The 27,511-nt window shown below is 42.8% G+C and overlaps 1 protein-coding gene across 1 annotated transcript; it reads left to right on the forward strand.

Annotated features, from left to right (window-relative positions):
• The first annotated feature begins 159 nt into the window (after nt 1–159).
• Nucleotides 160–27,369, forward strand: ttll12 (tubulin tyrosine ligase-like family, member 12). The gene is made up of 14 exons (XM_069671387.1): nt 160–335; nt 956–1,113; nt 1,964–2,162; nt 2,302–2,461; nt 3,210–3,343; nt 5,956–6,032; nt 11,010–11,126; nt 18,703–18,897; nt 19,039–19,150; nt 20,857–21,008; nt 23,839–23,920; nt 24,690–24,758; nt 25,824–25,962; nt 26,807–27,369. Exons 1-14 carry the CDS (start codon nt 195–197, stop codon nt 26,956–26,958), a joined length of 1,887 nt encoding a protein of 628 aa, XP_069527488.1. The 5' UTR covers nt 160–194; the 3' UTR covers nt 26,959–27,369.
• The last annotated feature ends 142 nt before the right edge of the window (nt 27,370–27,511 follow it).

Below are 27,511 nucleotides of genomic sequence, written 5' to 3' on the forward strand. Positions count from 1 at the left end.
TATACTATATTGGTTTATTTATTTATTTTTTAAGTGAATTAAAGCTGGTTTATCATTTCTTGCGTGAACATCACAGATCAGTAGATGGAGCCATTTAAAACTCTCCCACAATGCACCGCTCGCTCAGCTGTCAGATTTCTATTTCCGGGTTTGATTGAATCCACCTCCACGTGTGTATCAGCTTGTTATAGGAAATGTCAACAGACCCCATAATAGTGCATGGAGACGAGGATGAGGAGTTCACAGCCTTCGTGGCTCTACACGCAGGAGCTCTGCAGTCCTCAGGAATACCTCAAATCTACTGGAGGAGCCTGCAGCACAAAATCACCGACGAGGTCTGTCCCCTGTTACCAACATCCAGCCATTCACAGCACCATATGACGCATATTAAAGTGAAATAATTATAAATGTATTAAATATCTTCTTTGGTTGAGATAAACACAGCCTTACAGCTTTTTAACATCTACGAATACTTCCTGTTAACTCCGCTTTTCCCGTTCTTTCATAAGGGAGTCAATTTTACCAAACTCGCTTAAAAAATCCAAAGCTTTAATTTTTTAATTTATTTTTTCAAATATACACATCGGATATAGCAAGGGTAAAAACATGTACCAAATTTAGATCTATTCAGGGTCAATTCGGCATATAATTTCAGAACCTGTGGGCATGTAATTGTTAGTTCAAACGCCCACCTAGGTTTATGTATGTTTGGTGCTTGAACTGTGGCGCTATGGAAGAAAAGGGGCTTTGAAAATTGAATCATGTGCTGCTTGGGGTATTTTATATATGCCGAATCTAAGAGTGAACTTACAATATAGATATTTACTTGAAACAGCGCAATAAAGTGGCGTGTACTAAAGATGAGAAGCAAGCAAACTTATAATTGACAAATTCTCTTATCGAGCCTGGTATAGAAAATAAGGGTATTTTCTTTTCCCTTTTTTTTATCTCATAGATTTATGATGCTGGGGAAGTGTTCGGAATCATGCAGTACCAACAAGAAGAGGAGGAAGACAAGGTTAACGGAGAGAAGAAAAACAATCCAGGAGCAGAGATCCGGTGTAAAGTGGTTGTGACCCGGGAGAGTGGGCTGCAGGCGTCAGAGTCGACCAGGTGAGGGCGCCAGAGACCACTAAAATACCTTTGTCAGCTGTACAGTATTTAACAGTATTTAATGGGTACTGGAGGTGTTCAGTCGACTATTAAAAATACACAAACGCATTGTTAAATAAGTAACTGAATTCATTATTTGAGCGAAATATTTATAGTGAGAAAAAAATCTGAGCAAAAATTTAAGAACCACTTTGATGGAAAATGTTTTTCCATTGTTTATTTTCATAGACTGTGTAAAAATATATATCTACAGTATATTTATACAGTCACTGTTATTTTCATAGTAACGGAATATACTTTTTATTAATTAAAACATATTTGGGTTTCAGTAAAATTTAAAATAATCAAATCGAGCAAACTTGTTTGAAGGAGTTGAAAAATTAATACAATTTTAAAAAATACAAATAATATTACGTTTTATAATTTTAAAACATTGAATTTAATTATGCTAATTGAAAAATTATGCTTATGTAAGTTAGCAATCTTAACAATTGCTAACCAGTTAGCACCTGTTAGCTAAGCAACTATTATTACAATAATTTTAATCAGTAACAACAAACTAAAATTGAAAAAGCACAGAAACACAACCTCATCAGCTTTTTAGGTTTTAGAAGGTTGCTTAGAAATAAAACATAAGTCCTATTAAACGCATTTATTCATTTATACATTTTCCACATGAATCGTGATTACTTATTAACATTTATTTATTTGATACAAAAAAAACGGAGCTCCGTAATTGAGCCTTAAACATTAGTCAAAATGGATGTACCTGTACTGATTAAATTTAAAAAAATGTACATTTTAAATTGAGTTTTGTCGCAGAAATAACCGTCCTTCTGCCGTGCTGCAGTGTTTACCTGGTGGATCACGCCTGGACGTGCCGTGTGGAGAACGCCCGTCAGCAGCTGGAGCAGATCCCAGGCCTGCTGCCCAGGATGGCCTCCCTCATGGGGGTGGACTTCCACGGCGAGGCTCCGGACCCGGACACGGTGGAGCTGGTGATGGAGCGCATGTGGAAGTACAACCAGACTTATCACCTCTCCCAGGGGGTAAATTACACACCAACATCAGCCCTCTTATCGCTGCTTAGATCCACACCTCCGTCTTGTACATAAAAAAATAGATTCGACGAAGTCAGTGAAATTTTATCTCTCTGTGTGGTGATATCACATTATTTTTCTCGTGCAGTCTGCAGAGGAGAAGGTCCCGGTGTGGTACGTCATGGATGAGTTCGGCTCTCAGGTGCAGCACTCGGACCAGCCCACCTGTGGCCTGGCTCCCTTCTTCTACATCCAGGGACAGATGGCTTATTCTGTGCTGTGGCCTCTGCAGGACCTGCAGGAGGGAGGTGAGAGCAGACACACACACACACACACACACACACACAGATAATGATACGCTGGAAAAATACAATAAGTAAAAACAAGAAGAAGAATAAAGCGTTTAGATTTCCCGACTTCCGTGAATGCATCAGAAATGCGAATGGGCTAACGAACGGGCGCTCCTTCAGGGGATGTAATGAACGAAGAAACGACGCAGTTTATTTGCTGTTTTATTTAAACAATCTTAAATGATCCCATATTTGACACCTTTTACAGTAGAACATCTCACGAAGCTCTTTACAAAAGAAAAAGGCAACAAATTTAAATACAGACGTGAAACCAGATTTAGGAGGAAGAAAACAACACAAAAATGTGTATAAGAGTGGAAAACGAATAGAAAAGCACACAGCCAAGGTCCTCTTTAGTTTTAAGCGTGGATAAACTCACTTGCACACCAAATGTGGATTCATCCGCTGCTGAAAATAGTCCCTAACAAATGCATTATTTCCTCCTGCTTGAGTAACATTTGATAGAAACTACAGTGACCTGCTTTATCAGGAAATCAGTGAGCCTGTTTTTAAAGATTTAAATCCTCTGGAGGATCCAGCCGAAGATTTGAGAGACGTCCAGCAAGCGGGGGGGATGACATGCACCAAATGATCACAGGCCGGGAGCTGTCAGTGTGTTGAGGACTGTAGCCTCTGTATTTGGGGCGCCTGCTCTACGGACCGAGCTAAACCAGCTCTAAAGTTGTATATCTTAATATTTCCACAGATGAGGTCACACGAGATTACACGTACGGAGAGACAAACGCCCTGGTGAGGCGATGCCGTCTGTTTCCGTGGATTCCTGCAGATCTAGGAGGGGTCAGCAGTGCCACCACGGAGCCCCCCGACTCGTACTACGAGGTGAGGACTGTCACTGTGGTTTCTCAGACGTTACACAAACTATATCTCCTGTTTGACTGGCATTGACAGGGTTTTATTTGGTATGTTAATGGATAAAATGTAGCAGCAAACAAAAAGGAATATTGGATTAAATTCAACATGAAGCTGGGGGTGAAAAAGTTCAGTTCAGCAGACTTCCATAAATAACAGATGATCATAAATGATGACGTTTTTATTGCAATTAGAATTTCTCTCTTAAAAGCCTCCAGATGAAAAGTCCGTTCATTTTTTTTAACAACCAAGAACACAAACAATCTGACTGATCAAAGCAGGGGTTTCATGTAAACCCCGGGTTTGTTAGCCCCCAAATGAGGGAAAAAATGAGCGGTAACAACTCTGAGCTGGTTACTATGGTAACTGTGTCTGTGAACCGAACGTGGTCGGGAGCAGGTTCTCTGAGTTTCGCTCGGTCTCCGCCCTCTACGCTATAAAACCCTCACTCGACTTCCTCGTTCATTCAGCCCGTCTCTCGCGCGTGTTTGAGCGGTTACCGAATTAAAAAACAAACGTTGCGTCTCTGTGCTGCGCTGACCCCTTAAAAGTCTTTTATAATTATAATAAAGTAATCAAAAGACAAATCTGTGTCAAAGGCATCTGTAGATTTTCCACCACTGCCGAGAGCTCTCAAATAAGACAAATGAGTCATTTATTTGGTCTTCATTTCCTACAAATACAAAAGCAGCCGTTAGTTATTGGAACTATATGATCTGATTGAAGTGAGGTTCAGCCATGAGCCTGTTCTGCCTGAGCCGCACCTTTGTTCTAGGGTGTTTTATTTTTAACTGCTTCCATGTACGTTTTTGTCCCGCTGGATTGCTCCCTTTTTGTGTACCGTTGCCATGGTGAATCGTGGTATCTGGGCTCCATTAATGCTATAGTCAGCTAGCTCCGGCTGAACCTTCTCAGGGTTGATTGAACTAACTCAGATCAGCTGTTCTGAAACCAAAAAGCGACTTTCAGCTCGGGGTAAATCAAACCACAAACCAGGGTTTCACCGAGGATTCGTTGAGCCTCCTGTCAGAAACCGACCGCAGGAGTAGACGAGAAACTAGTTTGTAAAATTGCTGTTTTTATCAATGGAGTCTGGTGTGTTTGCAGAGAGCGATGTCACGTCTGTTTCTGGTTGAGAACAATCATTTTCCTCTTTAACTACAAGGTCCATCTCTGTAGTGCTGTCAAAATTGGCCAACAATGACTTTCCATTATTCCTAATAAAAAGACACAAAGGTTCAAAGTATTATATACATAAACATGTCTAAAAGATCAACATTGGCTTGCAAAGTAAACAAAATAATTAGGTCACGGTAGAACGATCATATCTTTGAAACAAAAATCAACATATACCTGTGATGCTGCCGGTGAGAATCTCTCTCTCTCTCCGGCCGGGCTGGGCCGAACTCTCCGCCATCATTACCACACGCCACACGGTTGTTGAATTTGCTCTTTTCAACGACGCTAAAGTTAATAATTAACATTTCATAGTATGGTAAGTATATCATATATAGTATATAAAGTGACTTTGTGATGCATTCAAAGATCCTCCGTAACCAAGAGAGTGGGTGCGAGGACATACGAGGACACGCTAGAACACGCGACAGCCGCTGTAGTGCTGATTCTTTTCACATTGAACATCCGATTTTTAAATATAATTTGGTTATATATTTGAAGGGCGATTGCGTCACAGCGGCGCGTCGAAGGCTGTCCCAATTCAACGGCTCCTTCAGATGCGGCCGACAAATGCGACCTCCGTTTCCCGGGCCGCGAAGGATCCATCGGGTGCATCCTTTGCGGCCCGACGTATCCCAAGATGCACTGCGCGCAAATTCAAATGAAGTGGCGGACTTCTAAACGGCCGAGGAATACACTTTAAGATGTATACGTTTTTGGTTTCAGAAAACAAAAGGGCCCCTGAAACAAATGATCTTTAAAATGATAGGTTAGTTAGTTATGCTAGCTAGTTAGCCTGCTAGCGGAGCGGTGTTTGGTGACGCAAGGGTAGACCAGACCGTCTCATTTCAGTTCGGCTTTAAAGGCCTGCGCAGGCTATGAATGGAGCATCCCCCGTGGGCCGGCTCCTTCGAAGGCTGCAGGCCGTGGATTGGGACACAGCTCGTGAGAACACAAAGTGGAAGTACTTTGATTCCCCAAGAATTGTGTTGAAGCCATTACAGCAAAGTTTCAAACTGCTCTCTGAACAACTACTGACGCCATTCAAAACTTTTTTTTATGAATGTACCAAAATATGTGATTAAAAAAGGTTTAATAAAACCAAAATACTCTTTAAATGTGAGGATCTTTGAGTTTACCACCTCTTTGAGTGTAAACGTTCACTCGTGCTCTTATTATTTGATATTTTGGTTAAAAAGAGGATGATCATTTTATTTATGATTCACCACATTGTCTCACCCTTTAAAAATACTGTCAGGTGTTCACTCTTTTTGCTGTGTGTGTGTGTGTGTGTGTGTGTGTGTGTGTGTGTGTGTGTGTGTGTGTGTGTGTGTGTGTGTGTGTGTGTGTGTGTGTGTGTGTGTGTGTGTGTGTGTGTGTGTGTGTGTGTGTGTGTGTTCCTACAGACCATATTACAGGAGAACAGGGAGCAGCTTCCTGTAGAAATCAAAGCCCACGATGTGCCTGAAGACAAAATCCTCAAGTAAGTCTCTCAAACCCGCAGCTGGACATTAGAGCTCTAAAGATGTAATATTTTTGTCGAGCTAAAGTCATATAAATCAATCAATAGCTACTGATATCCTTTATTAAATGTCCAGATTGGGTTGGACTGTCATTAAGATGATAGCAATAGATGTTTTTATCCATATGTTAAGTTGAAGCTCCTGTGATTGAGTATTTCTATATAGTTATTTTTAATGCCTGAATTAGATGCTGGCAGGGGGTAGGTGTCAGAGGAAGCGAAGGTTCAGTCATCATACAGAGTGCAATGCAGTCTGAGGGAGGAAGTGTCGTGTCTAAAAAGACTCTGGGCCGAGGGCCAGGTGAGGCCTGAGGCCTCTCGGACCACTGACAATTAAAGTTCAGCCTCCAAAAACGTAGTTAGAATCACTTCAAAGTCACTCAATAATAAGAGAAAGCAGTAAGGTCTGATGCATTAGGGTTTATTGAGTCCATAACAGAACCACAATACAACCAGACTCCATGAATTCACCTTCACAGAGCATGTGCTCATATTTCCCTGGAATGCCTGAGGCGGGCTCACAGGAGCTCGGATATACCCTCTTTTTTAGTTTGACATATTTTCCTCATGTTGGATTTAATGACAAACAAAACTGCCGTACCCAGCCCTGCGGCTAACTTATTCCCATTTATTCACTGATTCGTGACAGTTATTTCCGTCCAGGTATGAGTTGGTCTTTTTTTAAAAACACTTACTGACACCCTCAAGGCTAAGCAACGTGCTCCATAGATGGAAACCAAACAGTTCCTCTCTTTCCCTGAACGTACGGTCACGCATGGTATACAGTACCAACCAAGTATTGTACAGTTGGAAAACAACCCTCTCCTACAGCCCCAGCAGGTGACACTTCAGTCTTCTAACTCTCCACAGGTCACATTTTCCTTAACTCTTCTTGCTTTAATCTTGATATGGCTCCGTATATATTTTTCCTCACACAGATTACACACGCAGGTCACATTTTTCACTCTGATAACGTGGTTTAGTTTTCAGATGGTGAAGATGGTCACACAGGCTCCAAGAATTCTTCCAACAGAAGAACATAGCATACTGAAAGTTACTTGCTCTTACAGTTACATTGTCTCAAATGATGGTTAGGTACCTGTCCGTACATCTAACCACCTCCTCTTTACTAAGCTAAGCAGAAATGTCTCATATGTTCTTGTTGTTTATTAAGGCACACAAGCTTAAGCTCACAGTATAAAATAGTACCACAGGGGAAAATCACCATCACACTGCACGCTGCCTTTGTTTACATTTTCCAGGGCAAAAGTTTAAAGTGAGCGACACACACGACTGTTGGAAAAAGCAGGATGAGATTTATTGTTCAAAAACACCACTGAAGCAAGAACAGGACAAAGTCAGCAAAGAGATCAGAGGCACGGCTTTGTCCACAGGGGGCGCCAAAATCAACACACAGAAAGTTCCTCACAGCAGCTTCAATAATGATGATAATTATTCTGTGGGAGGTCACGAGGGGGTCATTTATAACAGGATCTTCATTTCATCAGATATTGAAGATCAATTCTTCAAATGATATAAAGATGAAAGAAAAATGTCTAAAAGTGTCTGAATATATTTCACTGTGAGTCTGCCGGTCAGTCCACCACTTAAAGAAACAATCTCGAATATTACGTTTCATGCTCTTGAGCGCCACCCGCTGGCGATGATCGGTAATCATAGGAGCAAACGTCTACGGATTTTAACTCTTGATTTTCCTGGTCAGACTGTTTGCTTCATCTGAGCGTCGAGTTTGTTTCTTCTTCTTTGGATTTTCACTTCTTGTTGAAGTTGTATCTGTAGTCATCCATCTTTTCTTTGTTTGTTCAGCCATAGTAGATTACTGTTTACTCGCAGCCGCTTAGCTCCGCCTACCCTCTCTGGCAGACCAACCACTGCTGGCTGATGGAGAACGCGTCACTAACTGGGCGCCGCTTGTGATTTTTTTGGCGACTGTCGCCACAGACACCCAGCCCATAATAATACTATATACTGCAAATGTAAAGGCTTTCATCAGTGGGCCATACGCTCAGTCAGCATTCTGTTACCTCATTCAGAGAGAGAGACTTAACAGCAGAGATGTGGACTCGAGTTGACTCGAGTCACTGTTTTGATGACTTGAGACTCGACTTGACTTGAGGCATGATGACTCGGATTAGAGCCCTGCGCGGGTCTGGTTTCTTAATCCCGCTCCCGCCAGCTCCCGTTGGACTTCTGACCATTCCCGCCCGCTCCCTCAGTGTGTGTTTTCCACTCCCGCCCGCTTCCGCAAACCATTCCCGCCCACACAATAGAGCTCCATTGATTTTGTGTCTTCTCCCGTCCCGCAGGGAATGAACGTTATTGTATTGTTTAGCATTAATAAAGAGAGGCGTAATCTGTGGTGACGCCAGAAGACGAAGAAAAGCGCAAGGACGGACAAAACCCAGAGACCGACACAAAGCTCTCCATCATGCGCAGTCTCTCCAACACACACACACACACACACACACACACACACACACACACACACACACACACACACACACACACACACACACACACGGAACTGAGAGGTACATTTAGACATAACTACCTGTGGCACTGACAATTGTGCCCACAGATATCAGTACAGTGTCCAGCGGTACGCACACACACGCACAGCCGTGTGATCCAGCAGCAACAATAAATAAACATCTACAGCCGACCTGTCTGTGACGGTCAGCTGGCAGAACTTTAATAAACATAAGAACCTGTCCGTCTGTTAATGATTAATAAACGCTGCTGCGCCTCGTGCGTAAAAGTGCACAGCGTCTCTTGTTTGATAAAATGATGTCCAACTATCAAGTACTTGTATGTCTGACGTCGTCGTCTAGCTGTCAGTGTTTCACTGTTTAAAAGTGATGGGGAGGAAACATGAAATAAATATAAATTGATTGAAATATAAATAAATTATATTGATGTGTCTCTAAGTTTTTGTCCTCCCTATTTACATACATGAGGGGGCCAGAAAAACAGACCTTGAGCTCCAGACTTGAAGAGAAAGCTGTAACTTTTTCTTGCCGGTTACAGACGAAGAAAATGCATCACGTCTTTGTAGTAGTTTAATTCCCATATTTCTCCCAGAAGTTCAGGTTAATATCACAACGACTAAGCTATGCTGTCGAGCTGGTAGTTATACAGCCACTGAGTCATTAATGAAGCATGCAAACCTTCAGTGAAGCAGTGATGAGTTGAGAGTGCATACCAGGAAGAAACACAGAGTTTTCAAAACACAGCTCATCGAACTCTGAGCTCCGTCTGGATAAACACCCAGTTATAAAAACTAAAGATCTGTGCCATGAAAGGGGAATGATGTGTTCGCTTCGACATCGGGTCTGCAGGCTCGTTACACTTGAAACAACGCGAACGTGGCCTCTTGGTTATAAAAGTGAAGCGGATGCAGCAGTGCCTTCAACCTGCACTCTTTCCATCGGAGGACTTTTAAATCATCAAAAGTTGTTGATGACTCTGATCAAAAGCTCCAACAGGTTTAAAGAGAAGAGTCCTGATCTGCTCTTTAGGGAAAGTGTTAAGAGATAACTGATAGATTGGCGCGGAACAGAATGATTGATTGATTTATCAGAATCAGAAATACTTAGTTTATCTCCGGAGGCGTCAACAGTTGCTCTGACACAGAGAGAAATAAATATGTCATATGTTCGTTTTATAAACAATAAAATCAGAAATAACGATGAAAGATTAAAGGCTGAGAAATGGATCTATGGTGATGTGAATGTGAATGCTAGAATTAAATACAAATTAAGAGTTGTATTAAAGTGTTGAATTATTGCACAATTATCCAGTTTATATTCAGGGTACAGTTGAAAGTAAGTTTTAAGAGTCTGATTGCCACAGGCAGGAGTGACTTCCTGTCGCGTTCTGTGGTGCATCTTGGGGGAATGAGTCTTTCACTGAATGTGCTCCTGTCGCTTAAAGTCGAGCTGAAACGGCATTTCGAGAGTATCTAGTTTTCCGTATCGTGACGTATTTCCGAGTGAACCAGGACGTGCAGGCGGGACATATCAGTAGAGGGATTTGATGTGATCGTTGAGAAGTGGGCGTAGACAGACGTTCTCCACAGCGCAGTAGCTAGCTAACTGACCGAGCGTTCTTGGTGCTCTGCGGCTAAATGTTTCAGAGTGATTGGTTGAAATTGTTTGGTGCTAACTTACGTAAGCACGCGTGAAATTTAGTTTTACCGGAAGAAGAAATGATTTTGATATAAGAATACGAAGAAATGGATTTGTCAAATAGATGCACAATATAACCGGGGATGTGATTTTTCATTTCACCTCGACTTGAACCAGCACATCATGGAGTGGGTGGGAGACATTGGGCCTCATGCAGCAACAATCTCTTAAAATTTCTCTTAATTTTCTGTCAAGAGAAAAAATAAGAGAAGTCAACGCCGGATGCACCAAACGTTCTTAACCATCCCAATCTGCTCTTACCCAGAAGAGCTGAATGATGAATCGCACTTCATCTCAAGCTGGAGGGGCATGGTTGGTTTTTTCTAATTAGCATAGGTAACGCCCCTTACACACCATTTAAGGGCAGGTGCATGTTGTGCCGTGTGCAAATCGGGCACAAGGAGAAGAAGAAATGCCACCCAAAAAAGGTAGTAAAAAGAAGAAGAACTGCAGCAGTTAAAGATATAACGTTGGTGAATCCTGGAAACCAATGGGTACGAGCAAAATAAGAAAAAAAGTGTTCGTATATCGCTTCTTGCATGAGGCCCATTGTCCAAGGTAACACGTAAAAACAGCATCGTCCTCTCTGACACCGCCGTCAGAGAGTCCAGCTCCGCCCCCACAACGTCACTGGCTAAAGTATTCGTCAGCAGTTAAACTAAACCAGCCAATCGTAGCGTTGGATAAACGCTTCACTGTTTTACACAGCTTGTGTTTTTCTTTCTCTCAGGGTTTACTCTGAAATGTCTCAGGTCACAAACAACCTGACACATCCTCGCTTCCAGCTGACGGAGGACAAGGAGGAGGCGGACATCATCTGGAGCTACAGTCACATTAAAGACTACAGGTCAGAAGCACACACACATGCACACACACACACACACACACACACACACACGCTCTAATAGATCTGTAGGTTATCCTTTGTAACAGGAAATGTTAATGGTGCGTTCCATTTGCAACACGTCAGCTCCCTAAAAGTGAAGCCAAACCCTCTCCAGCGCCCCCTGCTGACTGGCTTGGGTTTGGGTTCACTTTTTGGGAGCTGTCACGTCGGCCATCTTTTTATACAGTCTCAAGAGCAGAAAGCATTTATTCCCTCTCACCACCATCTTTTCTCATATGCCTTCTTTTACTGTGGTGCTAACACAGAGCCAGCGCTAAGAGCACTAGCTCTTCTTTTCCTGTGAGCTGTAGGCCTCCACAGCTGTTTCCTCAAAGCGCATAACTTTGACACTTTCTATAATACAACTTTCACCCCCGAGTATGTGAATTATCATTGTTTTAATATGATAGATTATACAGGTGATTACATGTTGAACAGATGAAATGAATTTACATCATTTTTGAAGATGGATTAAGCATGTTCTTACCACCACAGAGGCTGATCTAACACTGTTTCTGCAGCTCTTATATTCTTTGGACAGAAGTCAGAAAGGTGTTTACCCAAACAATATAACAGTGTGATAAATAAGGATAAATTAAACTATAATATAATGTTAAGGAACAGGTGCTTACAAACCAAAACCTCCTCACAGTCTCTCTTAGTCGATGTGTGAAGGACAATGTTTTGCTTTTGTTGGAATAAAGTTTGGATCATCGGTCGAGCGGGGGCGTGGAGGGTGAAGCCCTGAATGTTTCGTCAAAAGCCCCGAATCTTTTAGGTCTTATCAGGGCCGGCTCAAGGCATAGGCGATATAGACGACGCCTAGGGCGCCACGTTCTCAGGGGCGCCTCACAGCCTCAAACGTTATGAATGTAGCCCCGGATGCGATGTTACATTTAAGCCTTCTGCTTACTGACACCTGCACTCTCCACCTGTCTCTCTGCTCCTCAGAGGCAAACATTAGGAGCTTAGCCGAAAGCTAGTCTCAGATTGTCACTGTTGTTTATGCTAATGTCATTCCCAACCAATGTTATGTAACACAAAAAATAGTAACGTCAGTTTCTGCCTTTTTTATGTGGCAGGCAGTGCAAATACGTCATGCTCGACATCTGCTGGCAGAAACTTTTATGTTGCTGTCTTAAATCTGTTGTCTGTTTTTTGTGAAACTTTTTATGCTGCCGTCTTGGCCAGGACTCCCTTGTGACAGAGATCTTGTGTCTCAATGGGATAATGTCCCGGTAAAATAAAGGTGAAATAAAATAAATAAGTAAAACAGTCGGTAAACAAATGGATACAAAAGAGGATGTCGACTCAAAACTGTACAGTCAGCAAGATTATCATCTTTTCCCGGATTAAATACATAATACATTTTATTTATCAACGGCTCGGAAAATAGTGCATACGAGCAACATGTTCCTGGACCCCCTTGTTTTGGGCTAAGCCCCTAATATTTGTAACACCTGGCTCCGCCTCTGGTTTGGTTTGTTTACGTGTTAATTTCTGCAAACAGAGACACCAGGAGAGCGCTCTTTCACACAGACACCTGGAAGTCACATGATCACCTTCTGTGGCGTGCTTTTTAAAGATCGATGCCTGAACGCGGTCCATGCAGGTTTCTGTCTCCATGTGTCGTGTACTCTGCTGGTTTGTGTTGTTTCATTATCTCTTTAGCTCTTTTGTTCAGCTCTGGGGTTCAGCAGACTTCTGGGTAAAAGTCTGGACATTAAAGAGAGCAAGCAGGCACAGAGGAATGTGCTTTAATCTCTGGGATGAGAACAGGGAGGGAGAGACGGCCTCCCACAGGCGCACACTCATGCTGTGTATTCAAACTTAGCACTTGTGTTCAGCCGGGCTGTGATCGGGTTATTTGCAACACAAAAGTCAAGTGTCAGAAAGTTTCAGTACCAGATTTTCAACCCAAAGCTACTGTGAGAAAAAGAGAGAGAGCAGCCGTGGTCGAGCGACAGACAGGAAGTGAAGAGAGCGAGCGGCGATAATGTAAACAAAGCAGTGAAACAGAGAAACGCGACATTGTTGATTGTTTCACAGCGTTTAAACAACAAACTAACACAGCCCCGCAGGAAGGGACAGGGTTTAGTTTTCAGAGGCCCAAGTCGACTGGTGTGTTGGTCTGCTCCGCCCTCCGTCACACCTGGAGCTCTTTACAGCAGCTACACAGCGGACTGTTCTTATTCACAGAACGACACACGAAGACGTTTTGTGACGTCACTTTCACGTCTCATAAAGATGCAGAAGTTAAGATGCAGAGCAGAGAGACGGGCACAGAGCAGAGAGACGGGCACAGAGCAGAGAGACAGGCACAGAGCAGAGAGACAGGCACAGAGCGGAGCAGAGAGACAGCCATGTTTTCATTGAGTCCTGACCTGCAGACAGTTAGCTGAGCTGCAGACCACTGCCCAGACACACAGATGAAGGGCAGATCTTCTCCAGATACAGACACAAGCCCTCTTATAGAATATGATTGAGAGGGTTTGTTGTTTCCTTCTAAAAGCGGGACGCCCACAGAAGCGTCACAAGAAACCGAGGCTGTCCCGTCAACGACGACAGTTCATTAATCTGTCGCCGTAGCGCTCACGGATCTCTCCAGGGGGACTATGCTAGCGGGCCCTTGGCCCTCAGGGAAAAACACGGCTAGTTTCTCTGTCCCTTTGTCCGGTCACTACCGTGAAACCCCTACGCGTCCTTCTCCCACCCTAAGGCCTCGTCCCTGACTATAGGCTAAAATACAAAAGTTGTGAGCAATAAGCTCCACAGTGAGTTTACAATGTTCAAACTTATACGCACACGTATAATAAATCAGCAGGAGACCAAGAGAGAGAGAGGCTACAGTACATAAAACCTGCTATCATTTAGAGGCTGACATGAAGTCAGTGTAACTTCGGGAAAACGGTCATAAATCAAGAGTAGGATCTTTAAAGACTCAACTGCAACTAAACTAAGAGAGTTAGAGGCCAACATTATGTCAGTAAAACTTACAGCATCATGTTCGCCGCCGACACCAAGCGCACAAGAGGAGCACAAGAGGAGCACAAGAGGAGCACAAGAGGAGCACAAGAGGAGCACAAGCGGAGCAGATTTAAGATAATACAGAGAACATAAAAAGTGATCCATTCTCAAAAGTCAAACGTTGTTAATAACACGTTTTCTGGTTAGTAGTTAATCTCTTCATATAAACCCCCCATATTCGATACCTCAGGCCTCTCAGCTGCGTGTAGACTCCAAACATCGCTGGGTTATGACACACAGAATGAGATTAAATAAACAGTTCATGAATGTAATAGTTAATTCAGCAATAAACATATCATAGTGAACACACATTTATATGTGAATGTATATGTGTGGATATGTGTGTGCATACATATATGTGTGTGTGTGTTTACAGACTATTAAACCAAATAAAAGAGCCACATAGATGAATCAACATCTTCTCTGTCCTGGGTTAGCTCTGTTTCAGCCCTCCCTTCTCCTCCCTTCTCCTCCCTTCTCCTCCCTTCTCCTCTCTGTGTGAGGGAGAGGGGGGAGAGCTGGGCAGCAGAGACCTTCACTCACTCCTGCGTGTCTTTACAGGAGTTTGGGGTGCCAGTTCTCTCTTGCTGTGTCACATCCTTTAATAAAGCATTTGGTTAATAATTATACACATTTTATTCTAAATGCAAATATATAAAACAAAGCCACAATCAACTCCGTTCATTGGAGTGTGTCCCAAAATGTACATCCTGTCCTGGATCAGGCCCATCCTGATGCCACGCTACAACAAAGTATCAGCATCGATCGGGCTTCTAGAATACCTGGGAGAACACGCTCGGCCAAATTAGTGTCTCCCCGAATCACAGTTCAACATGCACTTATATTATTCCATCACAGACGCATCCGGAGCGGCTCTCTTTGCTCAGTAAGAGAGGAGCATTTTGTCCCTGTAAATGGAGCACAGCTAAAATGATGACACGTTTATTTCCACCGCTGCACGTACACACTTTACAACTACAGGACATGTGACAAATTAGTAACGACCTGGATAATGTCAGGTACGTAAAAGCTGACTGTTGGCTCCTCCCCCTGCAGGACAGGTCTTCTCTTTCGTGTTAATTACAGACATCATTCTTCGTCTGTGTGTTTTGCATTCATTTCATGTCCATGCTAGTTAATGCCACCAGTGAGTGCAGCTGTTGTCTTTTACTTATATATGCAAGCAGCAGGGGGCGCTCTGCAGCCCACAGCAGCACATCTGCACGTCCAGCACGTTTGTATACTTCTACTGATGATCCTTTTTTTTATTTCTTCTCTTTTCCACTCTCTCTCACTCTTGGATGTTTTGGACACAACGGCACTTTAATGTATTTTATTATATAATCATAGTTATCAAAAGACATCCAAAGCAAACTCTGCCTTTAATTTTTGTGGATTTAAAAGTTTGACAGAAATGTTGCAGACTCTCTGGGAGGGATAACACCTTTAAGAACATTTGAATACTTTAGAGAAATAAACTAATGGAAGCTGTAAAAAGCTGCACAGGCGTTAAAGTTTGAACATGGAAACATGCAGACAAACTTTTTCTGCTGCAGTGTCTGCAGAGCTTCCTGTCACACTCCTGCACAGCCTTTCTGCTGCCTGCGATGCAAATCCCAGGAGAGCAGCTTTATGTTTAACGGTCACACTTTAAACCTCGATGCATGTTTTCAACAGTTTCAATCAAACGTTTCTTTTAAATACATAAAAAGTGTGGATTTTATGTTTCTGTATAAAAAGAGATATTGCTTCATTTTGTAAAAGACCTCGACCAAGGAAGGTTGTGTGTGTGGCTTCAGTTCACTGTGCTCTCAGCAGAACGTATAAACCCTCCCCAGACGTTGGACTTTAGTTTCGCCCGTTAGTCACAGCTCCCCCCTTCTCTCACTTCCTGTGGAAAGCACAGAGATAGTTTAAAATATCCTGTTGAGGAGATCTCACTTGTGTTTGTTAACAAACATTAACCCAACCGACCCAAACTGTAAGATTTAAAGATGCTTGTCTTCTGAGAATCTATTTGCTTTGCCTTTTTAAACCTTGGCCCTGTTTTTACATATTCGGGGTCTGAATGACTAAAAGGTTTAAAACGTTTTAGACTTATTATTATATTTTTTTTGCCTGCAGCAGTGAAACAGGCTGTAAAGGCTGCAACATGATCCTGGAAAGTCACTGAAAGTTCTTGTTGTTTCCACTGACAGGCTCAGATTGTTCTTCTAAGTGTGTGACAACATGACAGAAAGGATCCCTACAGAGATAGACCTTTTTGTTACAGAGGAAGATGATTGTTTTAACCACACACAGACGTTACATCGCTCTCTGCAAACACACCAGACTCCATTCAGAAAAACAGTGATTACTGCGTGCAGATTTATGAAGCCTCTTGTCTCCTTCTGCCTACATATGTTACCTTGTTTAAAACAGTCGGACAATAACACAAACTGACTAACCAACAGTAGACGAGCAGTCTGCTGTCCTGCATGGTAAAGCTGCCCTGTTTGTCAGTGGAGTCTGGTGGGTGATATTAGAGCCGTTTCTGGTTGTCACAGTTCAGCATGCACTTATATATGATGGAAGTGAGTGCATGTTTCTTTTACCATATCAGGACAGAGACCCCCTTTTCTTTCAGGCCGAGAGGCGCCTGATACATTACCTTATAAGGAGTGGTCCTCTTCTCACTGTGCATGTTCATGATATCACATACATCGTTTTAGACAGGGCATACTCATACATGAAACATTCCAGAGCCACTTGTGTAAGCAACTCACATCTCTGATCAGATACTACACACGTCCCCCCTTCAGATACTACACATGTCCCCCCTTCAGATACTACACATGTCCCCCCTTCAGATACTACACATGTCCCCCCTTCAGATACTACACATGTCCCCCCTTCAGATACTACACACGTCCCCCCTTCAGATACTACACATGTCCCCCCTTCAGATACTCTCTTACACCAGAAACAGATGTTACATCGCTCTCGTCCACGCCACCAGACTCCACTGACAAAAACAGTGATTGTTGCTTGCATAACACAGGAGTTGTTGGTGTACAGCTGCCTTGATAGGTTAGTTTTCTGTGTTGCACAATTATCGTGTCGACACATGTCACGTGCAAGTCTTCTGTCCTTAGGGGGGACCACCATCAGGACGGCGTTGACAGCTGACAGATGGCTGGAGATATGTAACGCTCCTCATCGACCAGAGAAGCAAACACAGCAATTAAATAAGCTCAAAACGCCAGATAAGGCAAAACACTTTCCATTACACCGCTTATCCTGCTCAGAGTCGAGGGGCTGGAGCCTATCCCAGCTGTCACTGGGTGAGAGGTGGGGTTACACCTGAACAGGTCACCAGTCAATCACTGACACATTAGCCTCTGTTGTTAATTTCTTGTTGTTTCTCAGACATCGATGATGTGCAGGTGATGAAAGAACCTCCGTTGACACCGACTTGTTTGCATAAAATAGGTTTATTACAAAGTGTCAGCATCGATCAGGCTTCTGATACCTGGGAGATCACCCTCAGCCAAATGAGTGTCTCCCCGAAACACAGTTCAACATGCACTTATATATGATGGAAGTGAGTGCATGTTTCTCTCATCCTATTGTTTAGACCAGGCGGGGACCCCTCGTCCTTCAGGTTGAAAAACGCTGATACATCTTTAAAAGCAGGATATATACCATTGTTTTACTTCTGCCTACTCAACACATTCCAGAGACACTTGCGTAAGCAACTCACATCTCAAGTCAGATACTGCACCTCTTTTACGCTGCCAGTTCAAGGCAGGATTGTTACGCCTCTGTTAAGTTCCGTCTTACATGTAAAACGCACAGAGGCTGAATGTTGGGGCGAAGTCGTTCCGCCTCTGAGCCGGCATCAGAGGTGGTAACAGAGGCGAACCGGCGTCTGTGTAGCCAGCAGGGCAGAACAGCGGCGTGTGCGTGTATTTGAAGCACGCGCTGTGAGTTTACACCTCACGTACGTTTTGCTTCCGCAACCCCGGAACACACACTCTTCTTCAGATACACACACATGGCACTGTTCCGCCCTGCTGGCGCCGCTGTGTATGCCTCTGTTACTACCTCAGATGCCGGCTCAGAGGCTGAGCGACTTCGCCCCACATTTTGTCTTCTATGTAAAATTAGTCTGAACCGGGATTCAAACCAGGAACCTTCTCGCTGTGGGGCAACCACTGTGCAGCCTCTGTACTTTCATACTGATTCAATGACATATTCGAGTTGTCAAATATTTGTCTGATTATTTGCAAAAATACGAGCTCTTTCTCCGCGCTACGGTCCATGTTCAAAGCCTCAGTTTCTCCGTTTGCAGAGCATTCTGGGAATTTTCTTCTCAGACCTCTTCTGGAGTCTCAATCTGAAGTTTCTGCATTTCAAGGCCCGTTTGGAGGACTAGACAACCACAACTTATTGATCCTCGAGAGAAGAGACTGAACCGGAACCTTTTGATTCAATCAACAATTATAAACTTTTCTTTATTTTCTGACAGGAAGCTGAGCGAGGAGCGGCCTCATGTGATGCTGAACCAGTTTCCCTGTGAGAGTGTCGTCACAGTGAAGGACTGTCTGGCTGCTGTGGCCCGCAGGCTGAAAGGAGGCCCGGCGCCTGATTGGCTGCCAGAGACCTTTAACCTCCAGACGGAGCTGGCACCGTTCATAAAGCACTATCAGCAGAGACAAGAGAGGTGGGGCACATTTAAATACTTAAACGCAGAATCATGCTCAAGTTTCATTACGAACACCAGAGTTTTAAAGGCACCAGTTAAAGGTGAAGGCAGGTTGTCTCTGAATAAAAGCCTCAGACTCGATGACTCGATGTGTTTCAGGGGAGAGGATAACCACTGGATCTGTAAGCCCTGGAACTTGGCCCGAGGGCTGGACACACACATCACCAACAACCTGGACTACATAATCAGACTAAGAGAGAGCGCGCCAAAGGTAAGACACTGTCGAGTGTCCTGAAGGTGTGTTCAGGCCAAAGACAAGGTGGATGTTTTGTCTGGCACATTCAATGCACAGGTGTGAAGAGATGAAGACGCTGTGTTACAAAGCCAATGAGCATCGAGATTTTCCTGACGTCCTGAGAGACGAACCAGAAATGATCAATCCAAACTCGATGCACCCACTCAAAGGTCGTCCACTCAAAGTTCTTGTTGTTTCCACGAACAGCTCAGATTGTTCTTCTAAGTGTGTGACAACATAACAGGAAGAATCCCTACAGAGATGTTAAAGAGGAACAGCTCTTTCATCCCTCTCTTCATAGCCACCAGACTCCATTGACAAAACCACTAATTTTATAACATGGGAGTCGCTGGTCTACTTCTGCCTCAACCCATTACTTTGTTTGCCTTGTTGTGATGTGTTGGATTCAAGATAACCCTTTAAAAATCACATTCAGACAATAACACAAACAAACTAACCAACAATAGACGAGCAAGTCTGCTGTCCTTTATGGTAAAATTGCCTTTTTTGTCAATGGAGTCTGGTTCTTTTGAAGAGCCTAATGTATGAGCTGTTTCTGGTTAAAAAAGGCATCTTACTTTCAAACAAAAAGTGCTTTATTTAAACCAGAAAGAGCCGTTACATCGCTCTCCTTAGAGCCACCAGACTCCATTGACATAACCGGTAATTTTTCTTTACAGGGCGTGGGAGTTTCTGTTCCTCTGCTGACTCTATCAGTTTTATAGTGTTATTGTGTGACTTTGGTGTTTTAAACGGTTAGTTTGGATCCACCACAATATTTGTATACCAACAAATTAACCCAGGAAAAAACTAACCAATCAAGGCAGCAGCAGAAAAACTCCTGCCTTCTGCAATGTGAAATTACTGTTTTTGTGAGTGGAGTCTGGTGGCTTTGAAGAGACTGATTTAGAGCTGTTTTTTGTTATCTTACTTTCAGACAAAAAGTGCTTTTTTAAACCAGAAACAGCCGTTACATTGCTCTCCTTAAAGCCACCAGACTCCACTCACAAAAACAGTAATTCTGCAAGGTTAAATTACAGTTTTTATCAATGGAGTCTGGTGGCTTTGAAGAGAGCGACGTAACGGCTGTTTCTGATCAAGAAAATCATCTTCCTCTGTAACAAAAAGGTCTGTCTCTGTAGGGATCCTTTCTGTAATGTTGTCACACACTTAGAAACAACAAGAACTTGTAGGGGACTAACTTTGATCAGTCACAATTTCCCATGGCTGCCCGGTGAAGCAGTCTACTGGAGTGATTCAAAAGCTGTGTTATTAAAAAAAATTTTTAAATGAGGTCCACGTTTAAAAGTTCCAATATTCCCCTTACATTCATGATTTTAAATTGCACTTACATATGATTTTAGTACACGATGGACAATGTTGGAAAAGCAATTGAGCAAAAGAAAAATCAAAATCGATGTGGAAGAACCTGAGATATTGTTTCCTTACCGTAACATTTGTTTGTCTCTCCTGTCACAATTTGGTGCCTACATTACCCACAATACATCTCAACCTCAAACAATCTTTAGGAGAAATTTTAAGCTAACCTCAAGGAGGTTCAAGAAGGGGTCAGGGGGTTAGTGTTCCATTTCCTGTTTCTTTTAATTCTTTACAGACACATAGATGTTTTTTATGTGTTACCTCATACTTTGAGCTTCTGTGTATGTGTGTGCGTTCTTCAGGTGGTGTGTAAGTACCTTGAGGACCCGGTGCTGTTCCAAAGGGAGGAGTTGGGACTGGTGAAGTTCGACATTCGCTACATGCTGATGTTGCGCTCTGTGAAGCCTCTGCGACTCTACGCCTACAACGTCTTCTGGCTGCGCTTTGCTAACAGGTGCAACACGCACACACACACACACTCATGCATACTTTACTGTCACATTTGTACGGTTGAGAGGATGTTGCTCAGTGTGGCTCTTTAAAACAAGTAAAAGACAAATGAATAAGTACAGAAGGTACATACACATACATGAGTGACTTTAAGGGCCCTATCGTACACCTGGAACAAAGCGCCCACGTTGTGTAAATAGCAAGTGATCTTGCGCCCGTGGGTGTGTTGTCTCAAAATGAGGTGTGGTCAGGCAAACAGGTGGCGCGTTGCTATCTAGAGGACGCAGAAAGTGACTGCACCTTAGACCCTGATATTTGAAGGGTGCATTATGGGCACACATCGGCGAGTTATCTGCTTGTCACTGACATTCGGACGCACAGCAGCGCTTCTACTCAAAGGAAAAAGTTGTGTATTTGCAGATACAGTGAAAAAACGTTGTCTATGGGACAGACGGCAAGCTTTAGTTTCCCTCTTCTCCTGAAATCATGATGCTATTGTTGCTAGCTTTAGCCACATGATGATTTACCTGAAACCAGCTCTTCTTTGCTCTTAAAGCTAGTGGCCGCCGTGATATACTGTATACTGTAGAAGTCAACATTAAACTTAACTTTCAGAGCTGGTGCAGAAAGCGAAGCGTCTGATGGGACTTGTAAATAATATGGCGAGTTATTACCTACTGTAGGCTTCAACGGAGGCTCAGTCATTCTCTGGCTGTGTTTTACCTGCACAAATATAACGTGAACGCTAGTGACTGGCAGCGTTAGCTACGAACAAAGTAGCTAGCTTAGCTAACAAATAAAAGGTGTAAGACAATTAAAAATATTTGTACAAAGCTTTCCACATACAACCAGGATATCCATTTGTGTCCTCGTCACTTTAATTTCGCCAACAAATCCTGACTTGAAGTCCGACCAAGCGTCAGGGCTTTCATATACCTTCAGACTTTATTTCCCCGGTGTCACAATAAGGTTCATATATATGTCAGGGAAGCCGATTTCTGGCCACATGGCAACGTCCATGGACAACTGGTTCTTTGGTAAGTCACAGGGATCACTGTCGAGTCCAACAGCCTTTAATTTAAGCAGATAATCTGGTGTTTTACTCCCAGTTCCTCCGTTTCCCCCACTGAAGGCAGCCGTGTCGCTGGATCTTTTGCCACTCAGTGCCACTGAGGGGGCGTGGTCCGCTGGGAAAGTGACGTCTGTGCATACCCTCTACAGTTTTTAAACTGTGTTGGTCCAAAAATTTAGTCTATCCTGTCTGCTGAAAACCTTCCTTTTCCCTCCAGACTTATTTCTTTAGTCTTGGTGATGTTAAAACTAAGCTCAGACCCTTTATAGTCCCCCACTGATCTGATTTATAACTGTTGTTTATCACGCTGTGGTGCACAGAGAGTCGAGCATATGTGGAAAAACACAACTGTGAGGGGCCCCGGGGCAGAGGGGCAAAGTCCTGGAGATTTTCTTTCCAGTCTTGACAGTTTAATTTTCCAACAAGAGAGAAAAACATCTTTGACCAACTGGACCAACATTTCCAAAACATCAGATCTGCAGAAAAGAAAAGAGCTCACAGTGCTCTCAGGAAGCCTCCGACAGCTGCTCTGATCGCTCTGTTAACACCTTCACATTTAACGCCTCAGATGACAGCGGAGACGCTCTGCAGGCTTGGTGTGGGACGTCTACTTGAGAGATGCAAGGCAACGACCTGGTTTTTGACACCTCGAATACAAAGGAGATGTTTATTTAACTCAGGAGAACAAAGGAGAAGAAAAAGACAAAGCTGGCTGACTCCGCTGCAAAATGTAAATGTTGTTACATAAAAAAAATCTGCCTAAGTAACTTATAGTCAGTTACAGATCTAACTTCATTTATTTGCCTCTTTTATGACCTAGATTTCTTTTCACATAGGAGATCAACTTTTACATTTTACAGCCTAATTTCATGAAGCGGATTCAGCTGTCGGTGTGAGCGGCTCTCCCTCGCCTCGCAGCAGGCTGTTGATGTGACTCTGGGCAGCCTCTCATTTACTCCCCGGGATGAACTGAAGATGCTTGTGTTACGGACTGTCCAAGTCTAGGGTTGAGTGTGTGATCTAGCTCTAACCTCGAATGTGCAATAAAAGAGGAAAAGGGGGAGAAGCTGGAACTGGGATTCAACTGGGCGGTCCCTCACCAGCCCCCGGCAAAAGCCTTCCAGGGCTGGTCCTCGAGAGCGGCGTGCGCCGTCGTTTACGTTAACGTTAGTTCAAGTTTTTATGATCGGTGGTAAAGAACAAAAGTAATAATGCTGGTCTTCATCCAATTTCATGAGTAGGAGGTCAGTAGATGCCGTCGTCCCGAAGCCCGTCTCAACTCAAAAGCTGGCGTCTCACGTGTGGACTCTCCCGTGTGCTTTTACACCTGAGCCTCATTAGCACGGAGTGGTAACTGTTTCATCTGCGAGCACAGATTGCAACCAGCATAATGTCTACTTTTTCTAGTATTCAAGTGCCTGAATCCTGCCCTCTGCTGGGATCAGGATCGTCCTGATGTTTGGATCAAAATGATCCCGATCCTTCTCAGAACAAAACCTGGAGGTTTGATCAGGATTAAAGAAAACTGGATCACCTGATCAAATCAATTTCAGAATCTGTTTTTCTTTTTAACAAACTGTTTTAAAGATTTGATCCGATCCTATAGATTCAATCTGATCAGATTACTTTTGAACAACTGGACCCTGGATATGATGGAAACCCTAATCTAGTACAACAAAAGTACAACATTATATTTATTAGTATAATTCATCTTTACATTGAGAGAGAACTTTCTGACCTGATTTTTGTCCCCTCTTTCCAGACCTTTCTCTTTGGACCATTTTGATGACTACCAGAAGCATTTCACCGTCATGAACTACGCAGAGGGAGTGCAGCTGAAACAGGTACGTGTGTATTACAGTGCCTCCCTGCTAAGCTCCTCTTTACTGTGAAAGCAGTCTGTGGTCACAGAAACATAGACGGCTCGATAAAGTCCTGATTCGTTGGCCGAATCATAAGATTAACTTTTATAATTTAAAGCTTAATTGGCCGCCATACTGCATTAAATCGTATTGTAACTCTTATTTTGCCTCTAGGGAAAGTTTATTTCAAATATTCTGTTTAATAATTTATTTAATTCACATTTAGTGACTGTGCTTTGTAGACAGAGCTGTAAACACTGGAGCTGTAATCTTTAAATTTTAGTCTGAAAGTTACCCTTTGAGTCTTTGTTAGGTTTCTACCAGGAGCCGAATTATCCACAGAAGTCTCCTCTTTTACAAAACAAACAGATCTTGTGATTTAAACCGGTTAAAACTGTGTATGAAGCAGTTGCAGGTTAAAAATCTTTTTTTTTCAAGGACGTTTGGTGGGGCATCAGAGGAATGTGAGCTATGTTGCTGTTAAATGTATCTTAGGTTGTTTCTGCAGTAACTTAAAGCCCCTGCAACCCAAATCCACTGAAGTCGTCTTACAGTGTAATTTAGGGTCTAATTTAAATGATACTAAGAAAAAAAATAACAACTAAAAAACAGGTTAAATCCAAATCTTAAATATTGTCATAAAAGTCTTAACTTTTCTGATATTGGGCTGAGATTGTGAGGGGTTGTTTTTGGTCTATAACTTTAAATTACGTGTAAAGTTGAGTAATAAAAAGAGGATCTAATTCTCCAGGTGCACTACGATGAGTTCATCCCCATGTTTGAGAAGCAGTACCCGCTGCATCCCTGGAAGGAAGTGGAAGTAAGTGTACATTATTTAACATTTCCAACACTGTAATGGAATCCCATCAACTTAAACTTAAACCACCTTGAACTGCAACTAGAGCAGCTGAACTAACATCTTTGAGTACTATTTGGTCATGGTCATTTTCATATATGGTCACGGTCAAGCAAACTGTTTTTGAGGACGAGTTCCAAAAGGATTTGTGTCAGAGAAGTGACGTACAGGTGTTGGTGTGAAGACTAGACATGCATGCTTAAAAACGTTCCTGTGTGCATTCAGTTAGAAACACGTTCTTGTTGCTGGGTTAATGTGTCGCTTTTCCTGCTGTCAGTCTTCTGATTTCTGATCTTTGCTGTTTGTTCTAGAAATGACCACGACAAACACAGCAAATTCTTGATTTAATGATTATTCATTGATTTGAATCCCATGCCCTATTTTATCATAATTCAAGTCTTAATGACTAAAACGTTCAATAAGGTTTGGAATTGCTCCAGTCAGACACAGCCACCAGACTCCATTGACAAAAGCAGTAATCTTTGCTTGCAGATTTAAGGAGATGCTGGTCCACCACTGCCTCAGTCTGTAAGTTTGTTTGTGTTGCGTTGGCTCCAGACTAACTATTTAAATCATCAAAGTCAGACAACAACACGAACAAACGAACCAATTGAGGCAAGCAAGTCTGATGTTCTTAAAGGGAAAATCGCTGTTTTTGTCAATGGAGTCTGGTGCTTTTGAAGAGATCGATGTCACGGCTGATTCTGTTTGAAAAAAATCCTCTTCCTCTGTAACAAAAAGGTCTCTCTCTGTAGGGATCCTTTCTGTAATGTTGTCACACACTTAGAATAACAATCTGAGCCTGTCAGTGGAAACAACAAGAACTTTTAGTGGACGTGCAGCTATTACAGCCTGTTTCCCAGCTCTGAGAATACAGCTCTGATCCCAGTAAACAAGGTGTCATAGACTTTGAGATGTAAAGTTCTATGTCTTTGAAACTCTGACACCTCCTGATGAGCCTCAGTTGTGTTGTTAATCAGACTTGTGTTGTAATCCCCTTCACTTTCTACCTCTCCCCACTCCTCACAGGTGGAGTTGTTCAAAGCTTTTAAGGAGCTCTTCCAGGCAGCCTCGTCACGACCCGCTCCGTATGGAATCTGTCCCTACCCATCATCCCGGGCGATCTACGCTGTAGACCTCATGCTGAAGTGGAGTACGGGGCAAAATGGTGAGTCCGAAGGGGAAAGAAATGTGAGCCTAAAGAGGTCAGGGCTAATACCCCCCATGATGCTCCAGCCAAAAGGTCCACAGTTCCAGCTACTCCTGTGTTCTGCAGGGTAAAAATGACTGTTTTTCTCTCTCTGGTTTAAAAACAGCCATGTTTATTTTAGCCTGTTGCTCGGTTAAATAAATGACCTTACTCTTAATCAAAAAGAGTAAGAGGCTTTATTTAAACCACAAACAACTGTGACATCGCTCTCTCCAAGGCACCAAACTCCATTAACAAAAACAGCAATTTTACAGTCAGAACACTGGAGTTGATTTTTCTACCACTGCCTCAATAAGTTAAACATTTTCTGTTATTGTGTATGTTATTGTCAATGAATAAAAATATTTCAAACATCAAAGTCACACATTTACACAAACAAACTTACAGATTTAGACAGGTGTAGACCAGCAACTCCTGAGTTCTGCAAGGTACAATCACTGTTTTTGTCAATGGAGTTTGGTGGAGAGCGATGTAACAGTTGTTTCTGGTTAAAAAAGACGTCTTACTCTTTCATAAGAAGGTCTATCTCTGTAGGGAACCTTTCTGGAATGTTGTCACACACTCAGAATAACAATCTGAGCCTGTCAGTGGAAACAACAAGAACTTTTCATAGTGGAAGTCGGGCAGCCCGTTTCACTAATGCAGACAGAAGCAATCTACTGGAGTAATTATTCATCGTTTTGTAATAACTAGTCAGTTGAACTCCTAGTTGTGAGGCTCATTTAAGCTCATGTACATGTTTCTGTTCTGTGTAATCCCCCTAATCATCATTTATTTGTCTTGTGTTCTGATCCTGGGTCAGGTGAGCGCAAGATGCAGCCTCAGATCCTGGAGTTGAACTTCAGCCCAGACTGCGCCCGGGCCTGCCTCTACCACCCCTCCTTCTACAACGACATGTTCCAGACGCTGTTCCTGGATCAGCCCGAGCACTGCCCGGTCACAGAGATCGTATGATCCACTTGACAGCTTCTGTCTTTTCTACTGACAATCGCTCACGTTTACTCACACTCTTTGTCTCTGTATGTGGTTCAGCATGTTTGCCTCTGTGGCCTCATGTTCCAGTTGCTTTTTTATTTTAATGAAATAATTAAAAAGTTACAAACCAAACTTAAACACTACTGTCCGAATGAAAAGCAATAAAGCGTGTTTGCTAAACTGGAAATGTTTTGGTCCGTTGAAGCAGCAAAGCAACAGGATACAAAAACCTCCACTTATTTACCTGTTTTTACTTTCCATGTTGAGCAACATGAGCAACATGTTTTGAACCACCTGAAAGAGGAATAAAGAACTTTCACACAGACTTTACTTTGGGGGAAAAAGGGAAGTGTAAGCCAGCAGGTGGAAAGGAGGAAGTAACATGTAGAAGAGGGCATCTGTTTGTCTGTACTTTGAATATGACATTTATAAAAGGGGAATTCCAGTATGTTAAATATATATTTATTACTTTTTTTAATGACTAATAGCTACAAAAACGTATGCAATTGCTCCAGTAGATTGTTTCAACCGG

The sequence above is a fragment of the Semicossyphus pulcher genome, unplaced genomic scaffold, assembly GCF_022749685.1.
Source record: "Semicossyphus pulcher isolate SPU_LCO1_2020_fin unplaced genomic scaffold, fSemPul1.0.p SCAF_20, whole genome shotgun sequence".
NCBI classification, from domain to species: Eukaryota; Metazoa; Chordata; class Actinopteri; order Labriformes; family Labridae; genus Semicossyphus; species Semicossyphus pulcher.